Here is a 16290-nt window from a genome sequence, read left to right as displayed (position 1 = left end):
CAAGGAAGAAGAAAGAATATACCATGCTCAGCCGATTTCTAACTTCCCAGAGAAACTGCTGGCATCTAAGCAGAAAAAAGCTGAAGCCACCAGAAGCTGTTCAGTCAGCGAGGGAAATGCTAGATGCCTTATGCAGATGCTTTCTACCGTTCTACTACAGTGGCTCAGACACAGCTCTGCATGCTTTCTGCTTCCTCCAGACCCAAAGGAAGCCACTGTTTGCCTGGCTTTCAAGTAACTTTTTCTGTGCTTTGTGGTAACCCAGGTACAGCTTGAAAATTAATTACGAAAGTGATTTAAAAACTCTTGAAAAGCAAAACACACACTTGCTGCTTGAAGTCTGGCTCTAAATAAGCTACTGATTTCCAGGGAAGTAACAACGCTTACAGTTTTGGGGTATAATTATTTTTACAACTAAACAAACTCTGAATTATGGAATGCTGGAATTATAAACGTAGGCCTCATTATTTTGGACCCCTGCAGCTCTGCTGGCCAAAAGGCTGCATGCAGTATCAAATTCCAGCTTCTGTGTTTGAAATAACATTAAATATAATCCAATCCTAGCATCCATCACAGAGAGGGACATGTTCCTTTAGATAGTTTCAGGGTGTTTATTTTGCATGCTTACTTTACCCACTGGAAATTACAACGGTTTAAAATTTATTAACAGCAAAGGCAGTAAGGTACAGCTTTAAACTTTTCTGTGGCTTATGACTGTAAAATGAATGTAGCATTTTATATACAGTCAATGCAGTTGTTTTTTTTTTCCCTGGGAAGTACATATTAGGATTAAATACTAATGCACTGTAATTATAGTTTTACTTTAGGTCATGCTGTTAGCAATATCCCTATTTATGAGTTCATTTATTCTCTCATGGAATTAGATATCACAGACTCAATATTCAGATTCCTCATATGGCCTACCGTAGACATCACTTCAGAATTCAATTTTACTTATGTATGCTACATTCGAGGTGTCATCCTTTCATATGTTTATGGTTATACTGACAGAAATGTACATGCTACAGCCCTTCTAGTGCATAGCAAAAATAGTTTCTGAGGCACACAGACTAAAAATACTATTAAAAGATAAGTGAGGAATCTCCCTCACCAAAGACACTTCAGCTGAACAGTATTTCGTTTTGTCCCAAAGTTATTCTAAAAATCCCTAAACTTTTGACACCTATGATCATGCTGAATGGCTGTGTGAGGAGAGGCCATCACCTGCCCTTGCTGTCTGGCATGAATATGGTGGGGCACATAGCTTTACAGCTCAGAAGGCAGAGAAGAGCCTGAAACAGAGGCACTGCCCTGCTCTGCAATGGAAATGAAATACTGAGCTCTGTTTCATTAAGAAGCTGATGCTCAACTGTTCATCCAGTCAGGGATGTCAGTGTGTGTCTGTTTGCGTCTCTGTACACATATGGCCACTCCATTCTCCACCTTTCCCTGTTTCCTTATCACCACGCCACAGACTGGGAAGGGAAGAGCTTCTGCTCTCCCACTTGCCCAATTACAGTTGTAAGCACCTTACTCTGAATAGGGTCAGAGTTGGTTTGAAGGCAGAGAAGAGCATTTAAAAAAAAAAAAATTTGAAACAATGGCAATACTTTGCTTAGAAAAATGCAAAACTGATTTCACCTTGGCTTCCCAAGATTTGAGGTTCCTGACAACTGGAATGCCTCCCTCTGAGCTCAGGAGTTGGACTTTCTTGTAGTGGAGCTCCTGGAGGCCTTGAAATACTCAATGCTTGGGCAGTGGCCATGGTTAGGCTGGCGCAGTATTGTGGCTCACGGCAACCGCCATGGTGAGGCTTCAGGGCTACCTAGAAATCTTCAAGTCTGCTCTGCAAGTTTGTTTTACTTGTATTTCATCAGAAGTACACTGAAATACATCTGTGGAAAAAGGATCAGCTGGAGTTAAGATCAAGAGTCTTCTCATAGAAAAACTCTTCTGCTCCACAGTTTCTGATATCTCTACCGGCATGGGGGGAACACAGCCTTAGGGAGATTGCTGCTCGTAGGGATGCTCTCCTTTCAATGCCTTAGAACTTGCATTTTTGCATCATCTAACTATTAAAAGTCTCTGACTTATGGCATGCTTAAATATGGTAATCCTGGTGACACGCCCAAACTATACCACGTGCTAACGTGGATGCATTATATCTATCTACGTGCCTCATTTATCTCATCCCATATTTGCTTCTTCTGTTCTCTCTTGCACACGTGCACGGTGTAACTATATCTGTAACCAAAATAGATGTTTGCCCATGTTCCTGTGGCATTTGTGGAGGATCAGCTAATTCCCTACTGGGAAATATTATTTTGATCCAGAGATGTGAGGTAAATACAAAGAAATGTAACATAGTAAAATCCAGTGTGGTTTCGAAAGAAACAGAATGATAATATATGTTCAGCTGGATTGCAAATGGCATCAAACGAAAGGGATGCTCCCTTTAAGACATCAGTGAGTCACACACTGGCAGACTATGTTGGAAAAGGTTTTTGCACTCTTGTGAACAATCCACATGACTGACAAGGAGACGACTTTTGCTGCTGGGACTCATTCTGCTAAAAATGGTAATTTGAATTTAACTCAATTACATGATAACAATTTCCTGAAGCAGACTGGGAAATTCTATTCCCTTCGTGCCTTACACAGTTCAAAAATGCAACAGGGAGAGAAAGGTATCCGAGGATCTACTTAGTAACTACAGGCACTAGGCTGCAAGCTGCCTGCTGGAAATAACAAAATTCCTTTCAGGAACTGGGGGACCTGATGAACTGAAGAGGAGGCAAGAGAAGATAAGAATGGATGGAAATAAACTTAAAGGAATGGCAATGCTATGCAAGAGGCCTTGGTTCAAAGACTTGTTATCGTCAGTCATTTGTTTTACGTTCTCTCTTAGAAGCTTCCCTTTGAAATTGAGCTGCCATTATGCTTTTTAACACAGTGAGAGCTTTGGATTCACTCCTCTTCAGAGCAAATGTAAGTACATGTTTATACAGTCTCCTGGTCTGAAGTGCAATAATGCTACTTCCTCTAAATACAGCTTACCACTGTCCTTGTGAGTCACTGTGTAATTCACAAAGAGCTTAAAAGCAAGCTGGGACAGAAAAAGTGTGAAAAATAATAATACAAAGGGAGTATTATTTCTATTTTACTGGCTGGAGAACCAGGAACAGAGAGGTTAGCTGACTTTTCTGGAGATAGTTGTCTAGAAAGTTTTAAGAATTAGGATACATAGGGCCACAAGATGCTCCAGTTACGGAGAAATTAAAAAGGAGGACCCTGTAATGAAACACAGCAGTTGCAATCGCTAGCTCCAACACTTAAACAAAATGTTTTGCAGGAGGAAATGTGTGGTTAACACTAAACATAAATTTTGGAAAGTTCAGCATTGTAGAACTTTTGGGAACAGGTATTACAAGATAAAAATGGAACAAGATCATTATCAGCTTTCAAGGTATAATACAGACAGGCTTCCTTTAAATCAGAGGACGAGTCATGCCAGAAATTCACTTATGTATATAAATCATATTCCAAACCATATACTCTGCATGCTGTTGGCATCTTACCCTTTCAGACTCGGAGGAGTATGGAGGAGGAGGCTAAGTATCCTGAAGATTTCCACCCATTTGTATTGGAACTGGAGACAAAACTAGTATGTGTAGGACTTTCAGGCCATGAAAAAGTGACTTTACCTTTAAAATCCAACAAAACTTGTCTGCAAAAGTCTGCAGTACTCCTCGAGATAGTTTAATACCCCTATTTTACTTATTCAACTTGACAGGCAAGCAGTGAAGTCTTTTGACTTGGCTTACTCTGCCTGTTCAGGGCACAGTGCTTTTTATCATATTTCAGGACTGAACAATACCATTACTTATTCTAACTGCTAATGCAGAATTCTGTGGTGAACAGAGCTTCTTTTTATTATGTTAAGTTTTGTGACCTGCGATTACTGTAAAACGGTGTTAGAAGCAAAGCTTTAAGACAAATTACAGACCTAGAGAATGGGATTGACAAATCCTTCTAATGTCAGACTTCCTTATCAGTGACCTTATCAGTGACTGCATACACTGACACAGGCAGACACGATTCAGGGCTCCAAAATACTTCCGGCAGTAACTGATTAGCAGAACAGGGAGTGTTCTGGTCATTCACTCATTCTAGTGTTACTGTCTGCAATGCTATCTGCTAGACGTGGATTCGCTTCCCCTCCTGAAAGTCTGCCAAAGAGGATGAAGAGAGCTTTAATTTATTAGTTGGTAACTGTGTGGCACAGTGCATATGCCCATGTCAAATGACAGTGTTAGATTTGGACTGTGGTGTCCCTTTCAGTCAATAGGCATATGTAAATTTTTGAAAAGAAGTTTTGGCATTCTCCTGTGACTAAGTTCCATACTGTGCATAACGTATTGTACTTCAAAGTACTATTTTTACCCTGTAATAGAAGCTGCAGGCTATAGACTTTATCAACATGCACAACAAACATATTAGTATTACAAAAGGGAAGACTAATTACAGATTTATATTCTGGCAAATATATATATATATACTCTTTAAGCATCTTCATTAGTAACATCATTTCCTCGGTGCATGTTTTTTTACTTTGTGGTGTGCTCTCCTTTTAGTTTTCAGCATTTTTTTGTGCAGAGGTTTGTTTTTTTTTTTAATTAATACATAAGGAAGGAATACTTCTAGTGACGTCATTTGGGAGGTGTGTTAATTTCCAATAAGGAGATGCAAAACTGATTAATCTTAAAAATCTCAGATATTTGGTCTGTACAAATATGGTAAGCCTCGTTAAACACTCTTCTCTGCTAAAAAGTATGTTGGAAATCCTGCAGATCAACTTTACCTGTGAATTTTCAAGCTGTTCTTGTTCTAATTATAATTTTCAGTGTTCAATGAAACTGAGAAGGACTAGAATATGGACATCACATTTTTAAAACAGGTGGTGTATCCTTGAGAATCCAGATAAGGGCAGTTTGACAGATTTTTCAGTAAGGCTGCAGAGCTAACTGCAGCTCTGGAGCAGCCTCACTCACTGACTTTCTGTACAGAGTAAGGTATGTTCTGAATCTACTTTTATTTAATTTAAAACAACTTGGCTACTGTTATGCCTTATTTGTCATATATCAAGTTGTGTCAAGTTGCTGCAACAAGCTCAGAAAGAGTAATACCATGCTAAAACTGAGAATGATCCTGAGCCCCCATTGGTTCCAGTGTCCAAATGGAGGACCACAGAGCGGCACACCTAACAGCCAGACTGGTTTCTGTACAAGTGCATCTTGGGCTAATTGATACCAAAAAAGACAGCCTGCTTCATTTCATAGACAACATCACTAGCATTAGCTAGAGAGATTTTATTATAGGTAGTTAAGGTTCCTCTGTTTTTGCTTTTGAGCCATCAGAGTAAATAAAAGTTCACTATTACTTAGAGATGAAGTTAATTAGTACTTAGTGGGCTGACAGGAGTTCCTGCAGAAAAAGATTGAGTATTTTTGAGTATTTTGTATAGCTAAAAATTAATTTGTCTTCTGAAATCACACGAGCCAGATACAGAGCTGTTTACACAGGAAAAATTCATGCAATAGAGATACAACTGATCTGCTATAGGACATGTTAGCAAAGCCGGTATGGGTAAGGCAAAACTGGGCAGCTTCCCAGCCTCTAAATTTCAAACTTAATTCCTTGTACTTTACTAAGAAGAGTTTAAAACTCAGGCCATGCCTTTGCACTCATACATTACTCAATTATTTCAAACTATGTCCTTTCATCTATATTTGAATGTGTAAACAAGAGACATGCATCTCTGATACTTCTATTTGTATTTACTTAAAGTACAATGACTTTGAACTCACAAACACAAAGGGCCACAGCTTTATGGTCTGTTATTTTTAAAGGTGTTTTTATTAAGATTGATTTTTGTACTTCAGTCATTTAGGGGTGTGTTTACTGATGCCTTTGCAGTTTCTCTCTAGTAGGTGCTACTGTGGTCAAGAGGCTATTAGACAATGCAGTAGTAAATACACAACTGTAAATCTATTCATCCACTCCATGGCAGCAGCCTGGCCTCAATTTACTTGAACTTGCGCAAAAAGTTGGACAGGGCTTACTTGATTTAAAAAATGTCTTTCCCTAATTTGGGTTTGGCTGTTTTCTAATCAGTTTAGCTATAGTTTATGATACATCAGAGTAAGCATCTTTAGCAGCAGCTGAAAACTGAACACTTCTCTGTGCTTGACCGTACCACGTCCCCTTTCCAAGTCATCTATTTAGACAAGAAGTGATTATGGCTTGAGATTAACTCTATGTATTTATCCAAAGAGTCCTTGGAGATGCTACTGACTGTAACTATTAGCTGTGGTTTATATGCTGACTAGAAAATAAGAGTGACTTGGCCATTGCTGAGCATGTTCTGCTTACTACCCAAAGGATTTCTCCCATGCCTACTAAAGCTGGTAGGACTCAGCAGGTATTACAGCAGGTGAGCAGAACTTACCCAGCACAAATGGCAGAAAACACTGTGATCCTGTTAATGCCTAATACTGGTGTAGATGAACATGACATGCTCAGATTCTTGAAAGAAAATTCCAGGTAAACAAGCACTTCCATTCTCCCGCTGATGGACCTATGACACCAGAACTAATCCTTCAAGTATGTTAGTCTTTCTATAGCCCAAATGGCACTTACAGGGCTATACAACAGTAAAGTGCAAAGGGAAGAAATTGTGAGAGAAAGCTGCTAGCTTTGTGGTTCTTATGGGAAATGCTGACACTCCTGGGTGTCTGAACCTGAGACTGCTCAAAGGAACTGCCCACAATGAGTTATCCACTGCAAACAGCATTACCACTGCTTGAATAAAACTTACATGACAAGAAATTTCAGTTGAGGCTACCCTGAAACAGTGGTATGTGAATAGTGTGTTTTCTTTACTCTTCATAGAAGACTAGTTTCTTGTTTTTATAGAATCAAATTCTCTAAATGGAGGCATGTGATAATAAAAATCCTATCACTGCCTATAACTGTGTTTTGCTCCAGCATAACTAAGAAATTGTGTTTCAAAGAAATAAACCTTACCTGCTACAGTCCAGGACTTTTCATGGTGTTTTGCACTGTCACTTTTCAACAAACACAATCATAAATCTGTTCTGCCAGTCAGAAGTATAGACACATACTCAATCTTTGTATAAGAGTCTTAATTATTTTGACTTTGTAGAGTAGGCATACAGGTAGGCAAGAAGAAAAAATAAGAAGTTGCTTCTTATGCGTCACGAATTTTAGAAATTAAAATGAAGTAGGAATTGTTTATGACAAAAGGTATTAACAAGTAGTTATAAATGATACTTATATGGGTCAAAAAACGTCGCATCCTGTTAAAGTGTCAATCTTTTGTTTGTATCAGCAGATCATACAACTTAGACCTAGGCTTTAAAGGTCACCATGCTATAGATCAACTGGAGCACTGGTCTCCCCAAGGGCTGCACAGGACAGTCTGTTGGAGTGCGGGAAGGAAGTATTTTTGAACCGTTAATAAATAAAATTTTTAAAAAATTGAAATAGTGTTTATTTCATCTTTATATCATCCTTCTTAATTTTTGTTTTTATGTATGTTTTATAATGTACATAGTATATTAGTAAAGTAGTACATGTATATAATTTATAAATAAATAAATATACATATACTGAGGGAGTGTTCTCAAAAGTTTTTTACTGATAGGGGTTTATGATCAAAAAAGTTTGGAAACCACTGCACTAGAGTGTTAAAATAACTTTAAAAGGCTCACACAGCTTTAAATTTTAAGTTACTGTTAGCTTTTCTCCAGTGCTAATTTGTAATATCACTCCTACAACCATTTTTAAAAGCTTTGGTTTTACTGCTATCATCATCAGTCAGGGGCTAATACTATACATCATACCAACAACTGTTATTCAGTGAAGGATCTCTTTGACTTCAATGCAACTATAAACTGCAACCAGGCCTCTGATTACTATCTACTGTTAAGGATATACTTAGTCTGTACCCATCAAATAAATATATAGAAGCCTTAAAAAGAAAGTCGTTTTCATTGTACTGAGCAGTAATTCTTCTGGTGTGATACACATGAGGCATTTCAAAACATGATCTGTATGCAAACTCTTCTCTCGGAGCCATCAAAGTTCAAAGCAAGAAAGAAAATAAGTGTGCAGGCCTGTTTTATCACCACTGTTGTTTTGGGTACCTGTAAACTGAGTGCTCACCTCAAGCATCCTGTGGCATTGTAGAAGATATCAGGGTCAGGTAACACACTTGATTTAGGGTAATCTCGATCTGGCCAGCCTGAGTAAGGGATGAGAACAGCTTCGGTCAGCGTCTGCAGAGCTTCTTTAATCAACAGGTGCTTCAGTTGTTCATTGGAGGACAAATTCCACAACAAACCTGTAATATTAAAAATAAAATCAGAATGGCAAAAAGACTCCCCCAGAGTTCAAAAGACCTAATCTCAAACTCCATGAAGCTAATGAGTGAAGGAGCCTGCCTGGCACCTGATATCCTGAAGCAGAGCAGAAGGGGGTGATTCAAGTTCACCAGCCCTGATCTGAGGACATGGAAATGAAGCGAACGAGGGGCACAATTATCCATGTAATTAAAGTCAGATCTCTATATAGTCAGTTGAATGCAGTTTTCCATGGCTCTGTATGTGCATTGCCCATCTGTAGCAATCATCTTCTCCATTAAAAAAGTAAAACAGCTAAACAGACCTACCACCAACATCAGTGATCATTCTCCATGCTTCCAGGGAGGAGTTCATCCCTTCTGGATGCCTGGCAGGACTAGTTGCACTTCCAAGTACCAAGTAAAGACCAATGAGCAGGAGAATAAACTCACATGCAAAGGGGGTAGATGGGAGGTACAGAGAGTGAGTTTATAGGTATTTGGAAATCTGCTAGAAGACAGGACATGCCCATTTCCAAGTTTCTCTAGCACTTGATAGCAAAATTCCTCATAGGATGGAAAGCTGTTAAACACTGGTTGGCCGTTACTGTCCAGACATTTGTCACTAAACAAATCATTACGTAATGCTACACACCTTGTCTACTACAATCTCCAAACAGGAAAACAAATCTCAAATATCATCTTGTATAACTGATTAGCTTTGCTTATGTTCTATTCCAACAGATGACAATTCTTTTTAAAGTACTCTTCCCCTGGAAAAAGACACATATTTCTGCTTTTCACTACAAAGGCATTCATTGTTTCCCCAGCTTGCAGCTCTAAGTTTCACAGATCTCCTCCTCCAAACACCAGCAGAGTATCAGTGAATGTTCCTTTCATCAGTTCACAACAAAAAAATGTTTCTTTTTTATCTCCTTATGCTCTGAATTTAACTTCAGCTATTGTGAGTAGTAGTAAAATCAAAACAAAATCCAGCCAGAAGCAGCCCATTCCTTCTCCTGGGATCAGCTCTTCAACCTCTGAATTAGGGGATAAAAGGAAGAATGTACTTTCCTGAAGGGTAAGTAAGGCTTATAGGAAATCAGACCCACAGTCCAAAGGGCATTGGTAAGGGAAGCAGGTTAAGACAGAATGGCGCAAATGCAAGGGCACAAGGACAGAATATCATATTAAAAGGAACAAGAGCATTTTGAATTATAGACAGATACGTAGAATAGAATTGTCAGAACAGAATTTGAGATGTTGTTCACACTGTAAATTTTCCAACAAACATCCTACCTTTACCCATAGGCACTGTCTTACTGGGCTCAGAAGGAATCTTTGAGTGTGTCATGCACCATTCTGGGTATGGATGAGTTTGTTCACGTTAGAAAATGTCTTTAGGAGTGGGCTTTTTCCCTGCAGCTACCCTATAACGTATTCATAGGGGCATAATTTTCCCTTAAATGGCTATTAGGGAAAATGGGTGGGGTCCCCTTGTAAATTTATATTTCTTTTAATGACAGCTCTGTTTGTGCTCTAATCTTCCCTGCAGGAAAAAAATTTCTTTCATTTCTTAGATTTATGCTGCATGATAACAAGATCAAGAGGTTAGATACTCCCTGGAGGCTCATCTGGCTTACCTTCAAAAGCTAATCTTTTTTTGTCTTTTTTTCATGCCACAGCCATTTTACTTTGTGTTCTTCAGTATGCTCTCCAAACACTACAAAATGCCATTCCTCTCTTGGCTCCTGCATTGTCTCCAAGTGACATTCTCTTCTACTATTCAGGAGTAACCTCATTCCTTTCCTGAGAGATTTGCAAGAAGTTTGTATGTCAAAGGACAGAGCCTATGGTTCCTTTACTTTACATGTATCAATGATTTTATGAAGCTAGCAAATTCAGACAATGTGATCTTGAGGAGCTCTCATTCCCTCTAAGAAGACATCATGTAGGCACAGGAACTGCACGGGGAGACCGGACAGCTATTTTCTGCACAGGGGCATTAGGTAAGCTGGTCCAGAGCAGCTTTCAAGCCACTTTGATGGGGATACTGGTTTGGTGCTTTTTGTATGTTCTCCTGGGATGCACAGGCTGCGAGGCAGGACACAGAACTTGCCTTAATCAGCATTTATCTCCATACACTTCCATTGATTTCAGTCTTTTCATAGGACAATACAAGGCACACTGCATGACTATACTCAGAATGTATTCCTCAGCCTAGGTCTCAAAAAAAATACAGACCACCAAAATATTCTTTGAGAAGATATGGTATAATATGGCTTAATATTAGGCAAATGTTTGTCTGTATTAACACTGCTGGTACTAATAAGCCAATGACATTAAAGATAAACTTCTAATGCTGAGATGTACCTATCTCATGTGCAGAAGTATTAGATCATATTTCTGACAGGTATGACAAGTATGGTATGAGAAAACTTCTGTGTCTTAGAGTTTTAACTTCCTTCTCTCCAACAACTTCCTTTGTGTATTTTTATCAGGTGGAGTGCTTTGGTATCATACTGTCTACACAGCAGTAGAAACAAAAAAACTTTCCTCTGCTGAACTTAGACATCTTTATTAATGAGTATCACATGCTTTCGATCCTTGGTCAGGAGTCTTTCACCAGAGTTCAGTGTGGTATTATCAGTTACCAAGATTATTTTGCTAATCTCTTACGGGGGAAGACATTCAGCTAATTATCATACCACACATTTGGAAGTCCCTAATTTACAGTCAGAGTAGGCAAGTAATAAGTGTGATGTGGAAAGACAAATGTGCTTCTCATGCTGACCAGGCGGAAGCCCAAAAGTTCTGCATTAACCTTTTCCTGGAAGTGTTACAGTGCTGCAGTGCAGTTGCAGGCATAGCTGTGATATTCCACTATTCCTGTAGGAAGCCAAAGGCAATGCCAGAGGAGAAACAAAACTTGGAGGTGAGCCATCGGTCAGATGGGGAAACCGTTGCTCAGCAGGGTTTAACCATCTTGGTAGGAAGGCACTCAGAGGTTTGCACTGCACTTGGAAAAGCCTTATGTTGCAGCCTTTCTCAGGCTACATAGTCAATCTGTACATGACAGTAATCCCAGTGTTTCCTAGATATCGCTGTACATGCCAAGATCATCTGGAAGCACTGACCTTAGTAAGCATATGCTTAACAGTGACTCTCTACCTCCTGTCTGCAGCCCACTCCTTACCTGCCTTTGAAGTGCAGGCTGGGAAAGAAAATGGCTGGAAGCAAAGTTAATATTCTCATAGAATTCATTCAACCAGGCTTCCCTTTGCCCTGTAGGCTCCTTCCAGCTTGCTAGGGAGCTGGAAGAATTGCTAAAGTGGTGGCAAAAAGTATGCCCTGGTGCCATTTTCACCAAATGACCCAGCATAGTTCCTCCTGACTGCACATTTGGTCTTGAACAAAGTGAGAAATAGTACTCATTTGGTGCATTTCTAAAGCCATTCCTTGCAATGGATAGGCACGAAAGTATGTCAGAATATTTTGCTTTACACAAAATACAACATCCTGCTTGATATTGCTTAAAAATTTTGTTGGTGTCTTGTATGTTTCACAAGTAAATATTCATGTTCAACAACAGCAGTAATTGCAGGAGGAAGGTGCCCCTTTATCCATTTTCACACTGGTGAAGGGGAAGGCAGTAATATTCACAATATCTGTATGAGTGATCATGCACAAACAGTCAAAGATTTTGACATAAATTATGAAATTGCTAGCAAGAAGAGAGCATTAGGTTTCTGGCCACTGTACCACCATTTTCACTGCTTCCCTCACTGGTGTGCTGGGAGACAGCACGCTATGCAATAAGTCACTAAGTGAATGAATTCTGCATCTGATGAATGTGAAAAACTTTAAAACATTTTAATGTTGCAGAATGGTAGAACTGAGCCAAAAGAGCCAACAATACAAAGCTTTGTTCTCCAGCTTAGGGAGCTGTATTTCAAACACTTAAAAGAATGCAGAATTACAGAAGGTCTCAACATGCCTTTGCTTCAAGGCAGGGCTGCTTGACACCTTCTGTATCTTTTCAAGCACTGTTATTTTAATAGCTTGTGTTCCTGGTATCTTTAAAGATCACTTGAAATAAATCCCCATTCATTTATTCATAATGCTTTCTTCTATTTATAAAATACATATCTGCTCTTCCTTTGCATGCTAACTAGAATGAATGTGGGTCAGAAGCAGTTGACTTCGTACAGACACACTGTGGTCAAACAGGAGTGCAGGGACAAAGCAGTGGCATTTCTTAACTGGCTGCTGCAAAGCCAATAGGGCAGTAACCACAGGTTTCTTTGTGAGTAATGGTGGACATTTCCTCCTACCATTCCTTCTGCTACACTGATATAAAACAAAAGGTGTAATATGGGGTTTCTGATGTGAAGGGCTCTTCCTTCAAAATTACAATGGGCCCTACTAATGTTTAACAGTTCTTCCAGGACACTGGAAATAAAAGATGACAACATAAGCCCTGCAAAGACTGAATTCAGAATGCAGGTCACTCCACTGATGGTGCCGTACAATTTTTACAGCCAGATGGATGTCCTGCAGGAATTCTCTGCCCTTCACACAGAAAGGAAGCACAATGTTGCTGTGGCAGAGTTTTCTGCTTGTCACAGACTCAGGTGTAAACTGATGGGAGTGAGAGCTCAGAGTAGAAATTTGGGGTAGCAGGGTTTGTGGGGAGTAGGACAACCACTTTCTGTCCACAGCACCTGACAGTTCTGGGGGGCAGTCTTCAGCAAGGAGATCCCAGTATGCACTGGCAGCATAGTGTCAAAAAGTGAGGGCTGAGCTGCTGTGTAAGTAGTGGGCATTAATTTTGGTCCCAGGCACCTCTGGGACTGCTCCGATCACTGCTTGCCAAAATGGTTATACAGAATTTGCTATTTGGAGCCTCACTTTCTTTTCTGGAATACCTAGGACTTCAAGCTTCCTGCAAACAGACTCATGTCATTTCTGAAGAAGCTTTAAGAAGGGAAATTGCAATTCATTGTCTCTTCTTACTGTCTTAAAGACTGTTCTTGAGTAAGGACCTTGGAATTTCACCCTAAGGGAAGAGCTTAGAATAGGTGACAATATTGTTGTATTTAGTCACTAAACTTTGGCCTAAGTAAACAGTAGTGCAGCTCACACAGAAAGCTTGCTACTTGAAGCACTTCATGCTTGACTGCACAGAAAACACTACCTGTTATTTGCTTTTTAGTCTCTACATCCCTGGTGTGTCTGAGTAGGTGGAGCAAGAGTGGGATCCCTTTCTGCTCTGACACTTCCAGTTTGTTGTCATTGTCCTCAAACACCAAGTTTCTCAGAGCACCACAGGCTGCCCGCTGGATGTCCTGGTTCTGAGTGTCAAGCAGCTGTAAAAGTTTGGGGATACCACCAAGTGAGAAAACCTGTGAGGAAAACAAAACACAGCAGAAAATAGTTAGATACTGTAAACGACAAACTCCACCCTCCCCCCAGCAAATCTTTAAATAGTCCTAGGGTCTTTTTTCATTTGCTCCTATTTGAAAGACTTGAAGCATAGATTGTTAATCATTTGGACATGACTGTTAGCTTCTGGGCTTTCATATGAGCCATAGTTAAAATCCACAACTAAGGGAGGCATCATATTTTAATAATTAATGGAAAAGAATGAAACTAAACCTCTTGCAGCTTTACTGCAGATTTGTACTCTGTGACAAGATGTTTAATTGCTCTGTATTTTAGCTTCCGTGTTGGTGAAATGAATAGTTGAGATTTAACTCTGGAACATTTATAAACTGCTTTGAGATTTCTGGACATAAAACATTCCTGATGTGCCAAGTTTGTTTTTTTTTTCTCAGCAGCCAGCTTGATGGAAAGATAATATTTTTCTCTGTTAGCTTCTGTGAATGTATTGAAAGTGTATTAAATAAGAATACATCATACTTAGTACTTCTTATCTGTGGCATACCGCCAAAAAAACAGTAAACTTGAAAATGTAGACCTTTAAACATTGTCAGCTAGTTAACTACTGAACCATCCACATTTAACGAAGACTACTCTTCGGTGTCTAGTTCTTCAGAAAATGAGGATTTGGCCCCAAATGAATAAAGAATTAAGAAGATGTTATTTTACAGCAGCTGTATGGAAACAAATAGTTTCCAAGTTCTACATGTGGTGGCAAATGATGAATCCCATATGAGCTGTGATGGGACACAAGCAAGCCTTGGCTCATTTAGGAATGAGTTTACTACGGAAAATACCTTACATTCATGTACAGTTGAGGACCGTTTCCTCCAGCATCTCAAAATGCCATACGGTTTTATGGACAAACTCATCCTTGTGCAGAATCACCACCATGTGAAAGACTTAGAAATCTGATACAACTTTTTTGAGTAGTCCAGAGTTTAATGATAAAAGGAATTCAGTATGACCGACAGGTGTTGGCAACACTAAGAAATGAAATGTAACAAAGCCTTTTGCCCTTCATGCCCTGGCAAACTACACTGCCTGCCTGATTCTGCTGTACAAAAGGCAGTTTCTTGCTGCTGCACTGCTGACCTGATTCCACCTGATTCAACAGTTATCTAGATGCTAACAGAATGAAATACAGAAACATGTATCTTGAGGTAAATAGAGCACAGAACATGCTGAAGGCACTTTGACCTATTTTATTACAGTAGATAAGCCCTTTTGACACTGATACTGTGGCTGGTTGGTTTTTTAAACATTTATGCAGACTTTCTGTCAGAAATTTTAAGTGATTTATGACTCTTGTAAAAGAAGTGGTGCTATTTTGACCTAATGTGCGGAGGAGAATTTACAAAAGATATTGACTGGTCTGTCTAAACTTTCATCAGTAGACAAAATTCACCAAAATACTGTAAGACCACAAGTTCACACGAGAAAGAAAAGCCACTAGCCCCACAGACTGTCAGGTATCATGGGGAGACAAAGTAAAGGAATGCAGGCTGAAAGGCAAAAAGGGGAAACAAGACAATGCTAATGTGAACAAGTCCGATGCAGAGCAAACAGGAAAACTCAGCTAGGATATGTGGCATAGACAGGAAATAGAAGAAGGCTTCAGGACAACTGCTCCAGTTTGAACTTCTGCTCATCCACTTGATTTTCAAGGAAGCTGCCTGAGAGAGGTTTGAATAATAAACCACCTTGAAGCATTCAGTTCTGAAGCTCTGTCCTCAGACTGAAGTTAAGGCTGCTAATTTTACTGGTATTTTTTTCCAAAACAGACTTTGATCTACTGTGAAGCAAGTTAAAACCACCAAAGGACTGAGTGATGTTTGGCGTCACTGAACTGCACTTTATGCTACATTTTTGTGTTTCCTATCACAAAATCCTAAAACCCAAACTTTTGCTAGCGTAGACCAGTACCATTCCACCGATTTAAAAGAATCTGCAGCAAAATCCATCAGCATACTTTAGGGAACATATACAACATCAGTATCCTACAAGGTTTCTTGGAATGCTTTTTTTTTTGTGTGTTGGCACACAGTGCCATACAGTATAGAAAGTTATTTGCTCTACCTGATTGTAACTCACATAAAAATAATTACTTACTTTTCTTCTGGCATCTGCTTTCTGGAAGCACTCATGCTGTATGCAGGTCACTGCAGCAAGAATCCTGGGTATAGACTGTGTATTTTCACTCTTCAGTATGCTCACTGCATGCTCAAGAGTCATCTCCACTTCTGAGCTCCTTAAAAGTATGGGCAGAGGAAATATAATGAAGCAAGACTGCAGAAAAATAGCCATTTAGCCTGAGAAATTTCTTGTAATACTAAGATTTTCATATTTTTCAAGTAACTTTAGCTTTTCTTAGAAAGTTATTCCCTTTCCAGTGGCAGAAAATATTATAAAAGCTTTATGAGATA

General features: G+C 39.4%; 1 protein-coding gene across 1 annotated transcript in view; it reads right to left on the bottom strand.

Moving 5' to 3' along the window:
- Positions 1–16290, bottom strand: part of PKP2 (plakophilin 2) — a 43676-nt gene that overhangs the window by 11980 nt on the left and 15406 nt on the right. The window contains exons 4-6 of the mRNA XM_064457654.1: positions 15977–16115; positions 13620–13827; positions 8248–8425 (exon numbers count right to left, since the gene is read on the bottom strand). Coding sequence (XP_064313724.1) covers positions 8248–8425; positions 13620–13827; positions 15977–16115 — 525 coding nt within the window. The remainder of the gene's footprint in view (positions 1–8247; positions 8426–13619; positions 13828–15976; positions 16116–16290) is intronic.

Source organism: Phalacrocorax carbo, chromosome 1 (genome assembly GCF_963921805.1).
Source record: "Phalacrocorax carbo chromosome 1, bPhaCar2.1, whole genome shotgun sequence".
Classification (NCBI taxonomy): Eukaryota; Metazoa; Chordata; class Aves; order Suliformes; family Phalacrocoracidae; genus Phalacrocorax; species Phalacrocorax carbo.
The sequence above is the reverse complement of the archived record's forward strand: the minus strand, read 5'-3'. Positions and strand labels throughout refer to the sequence as shown.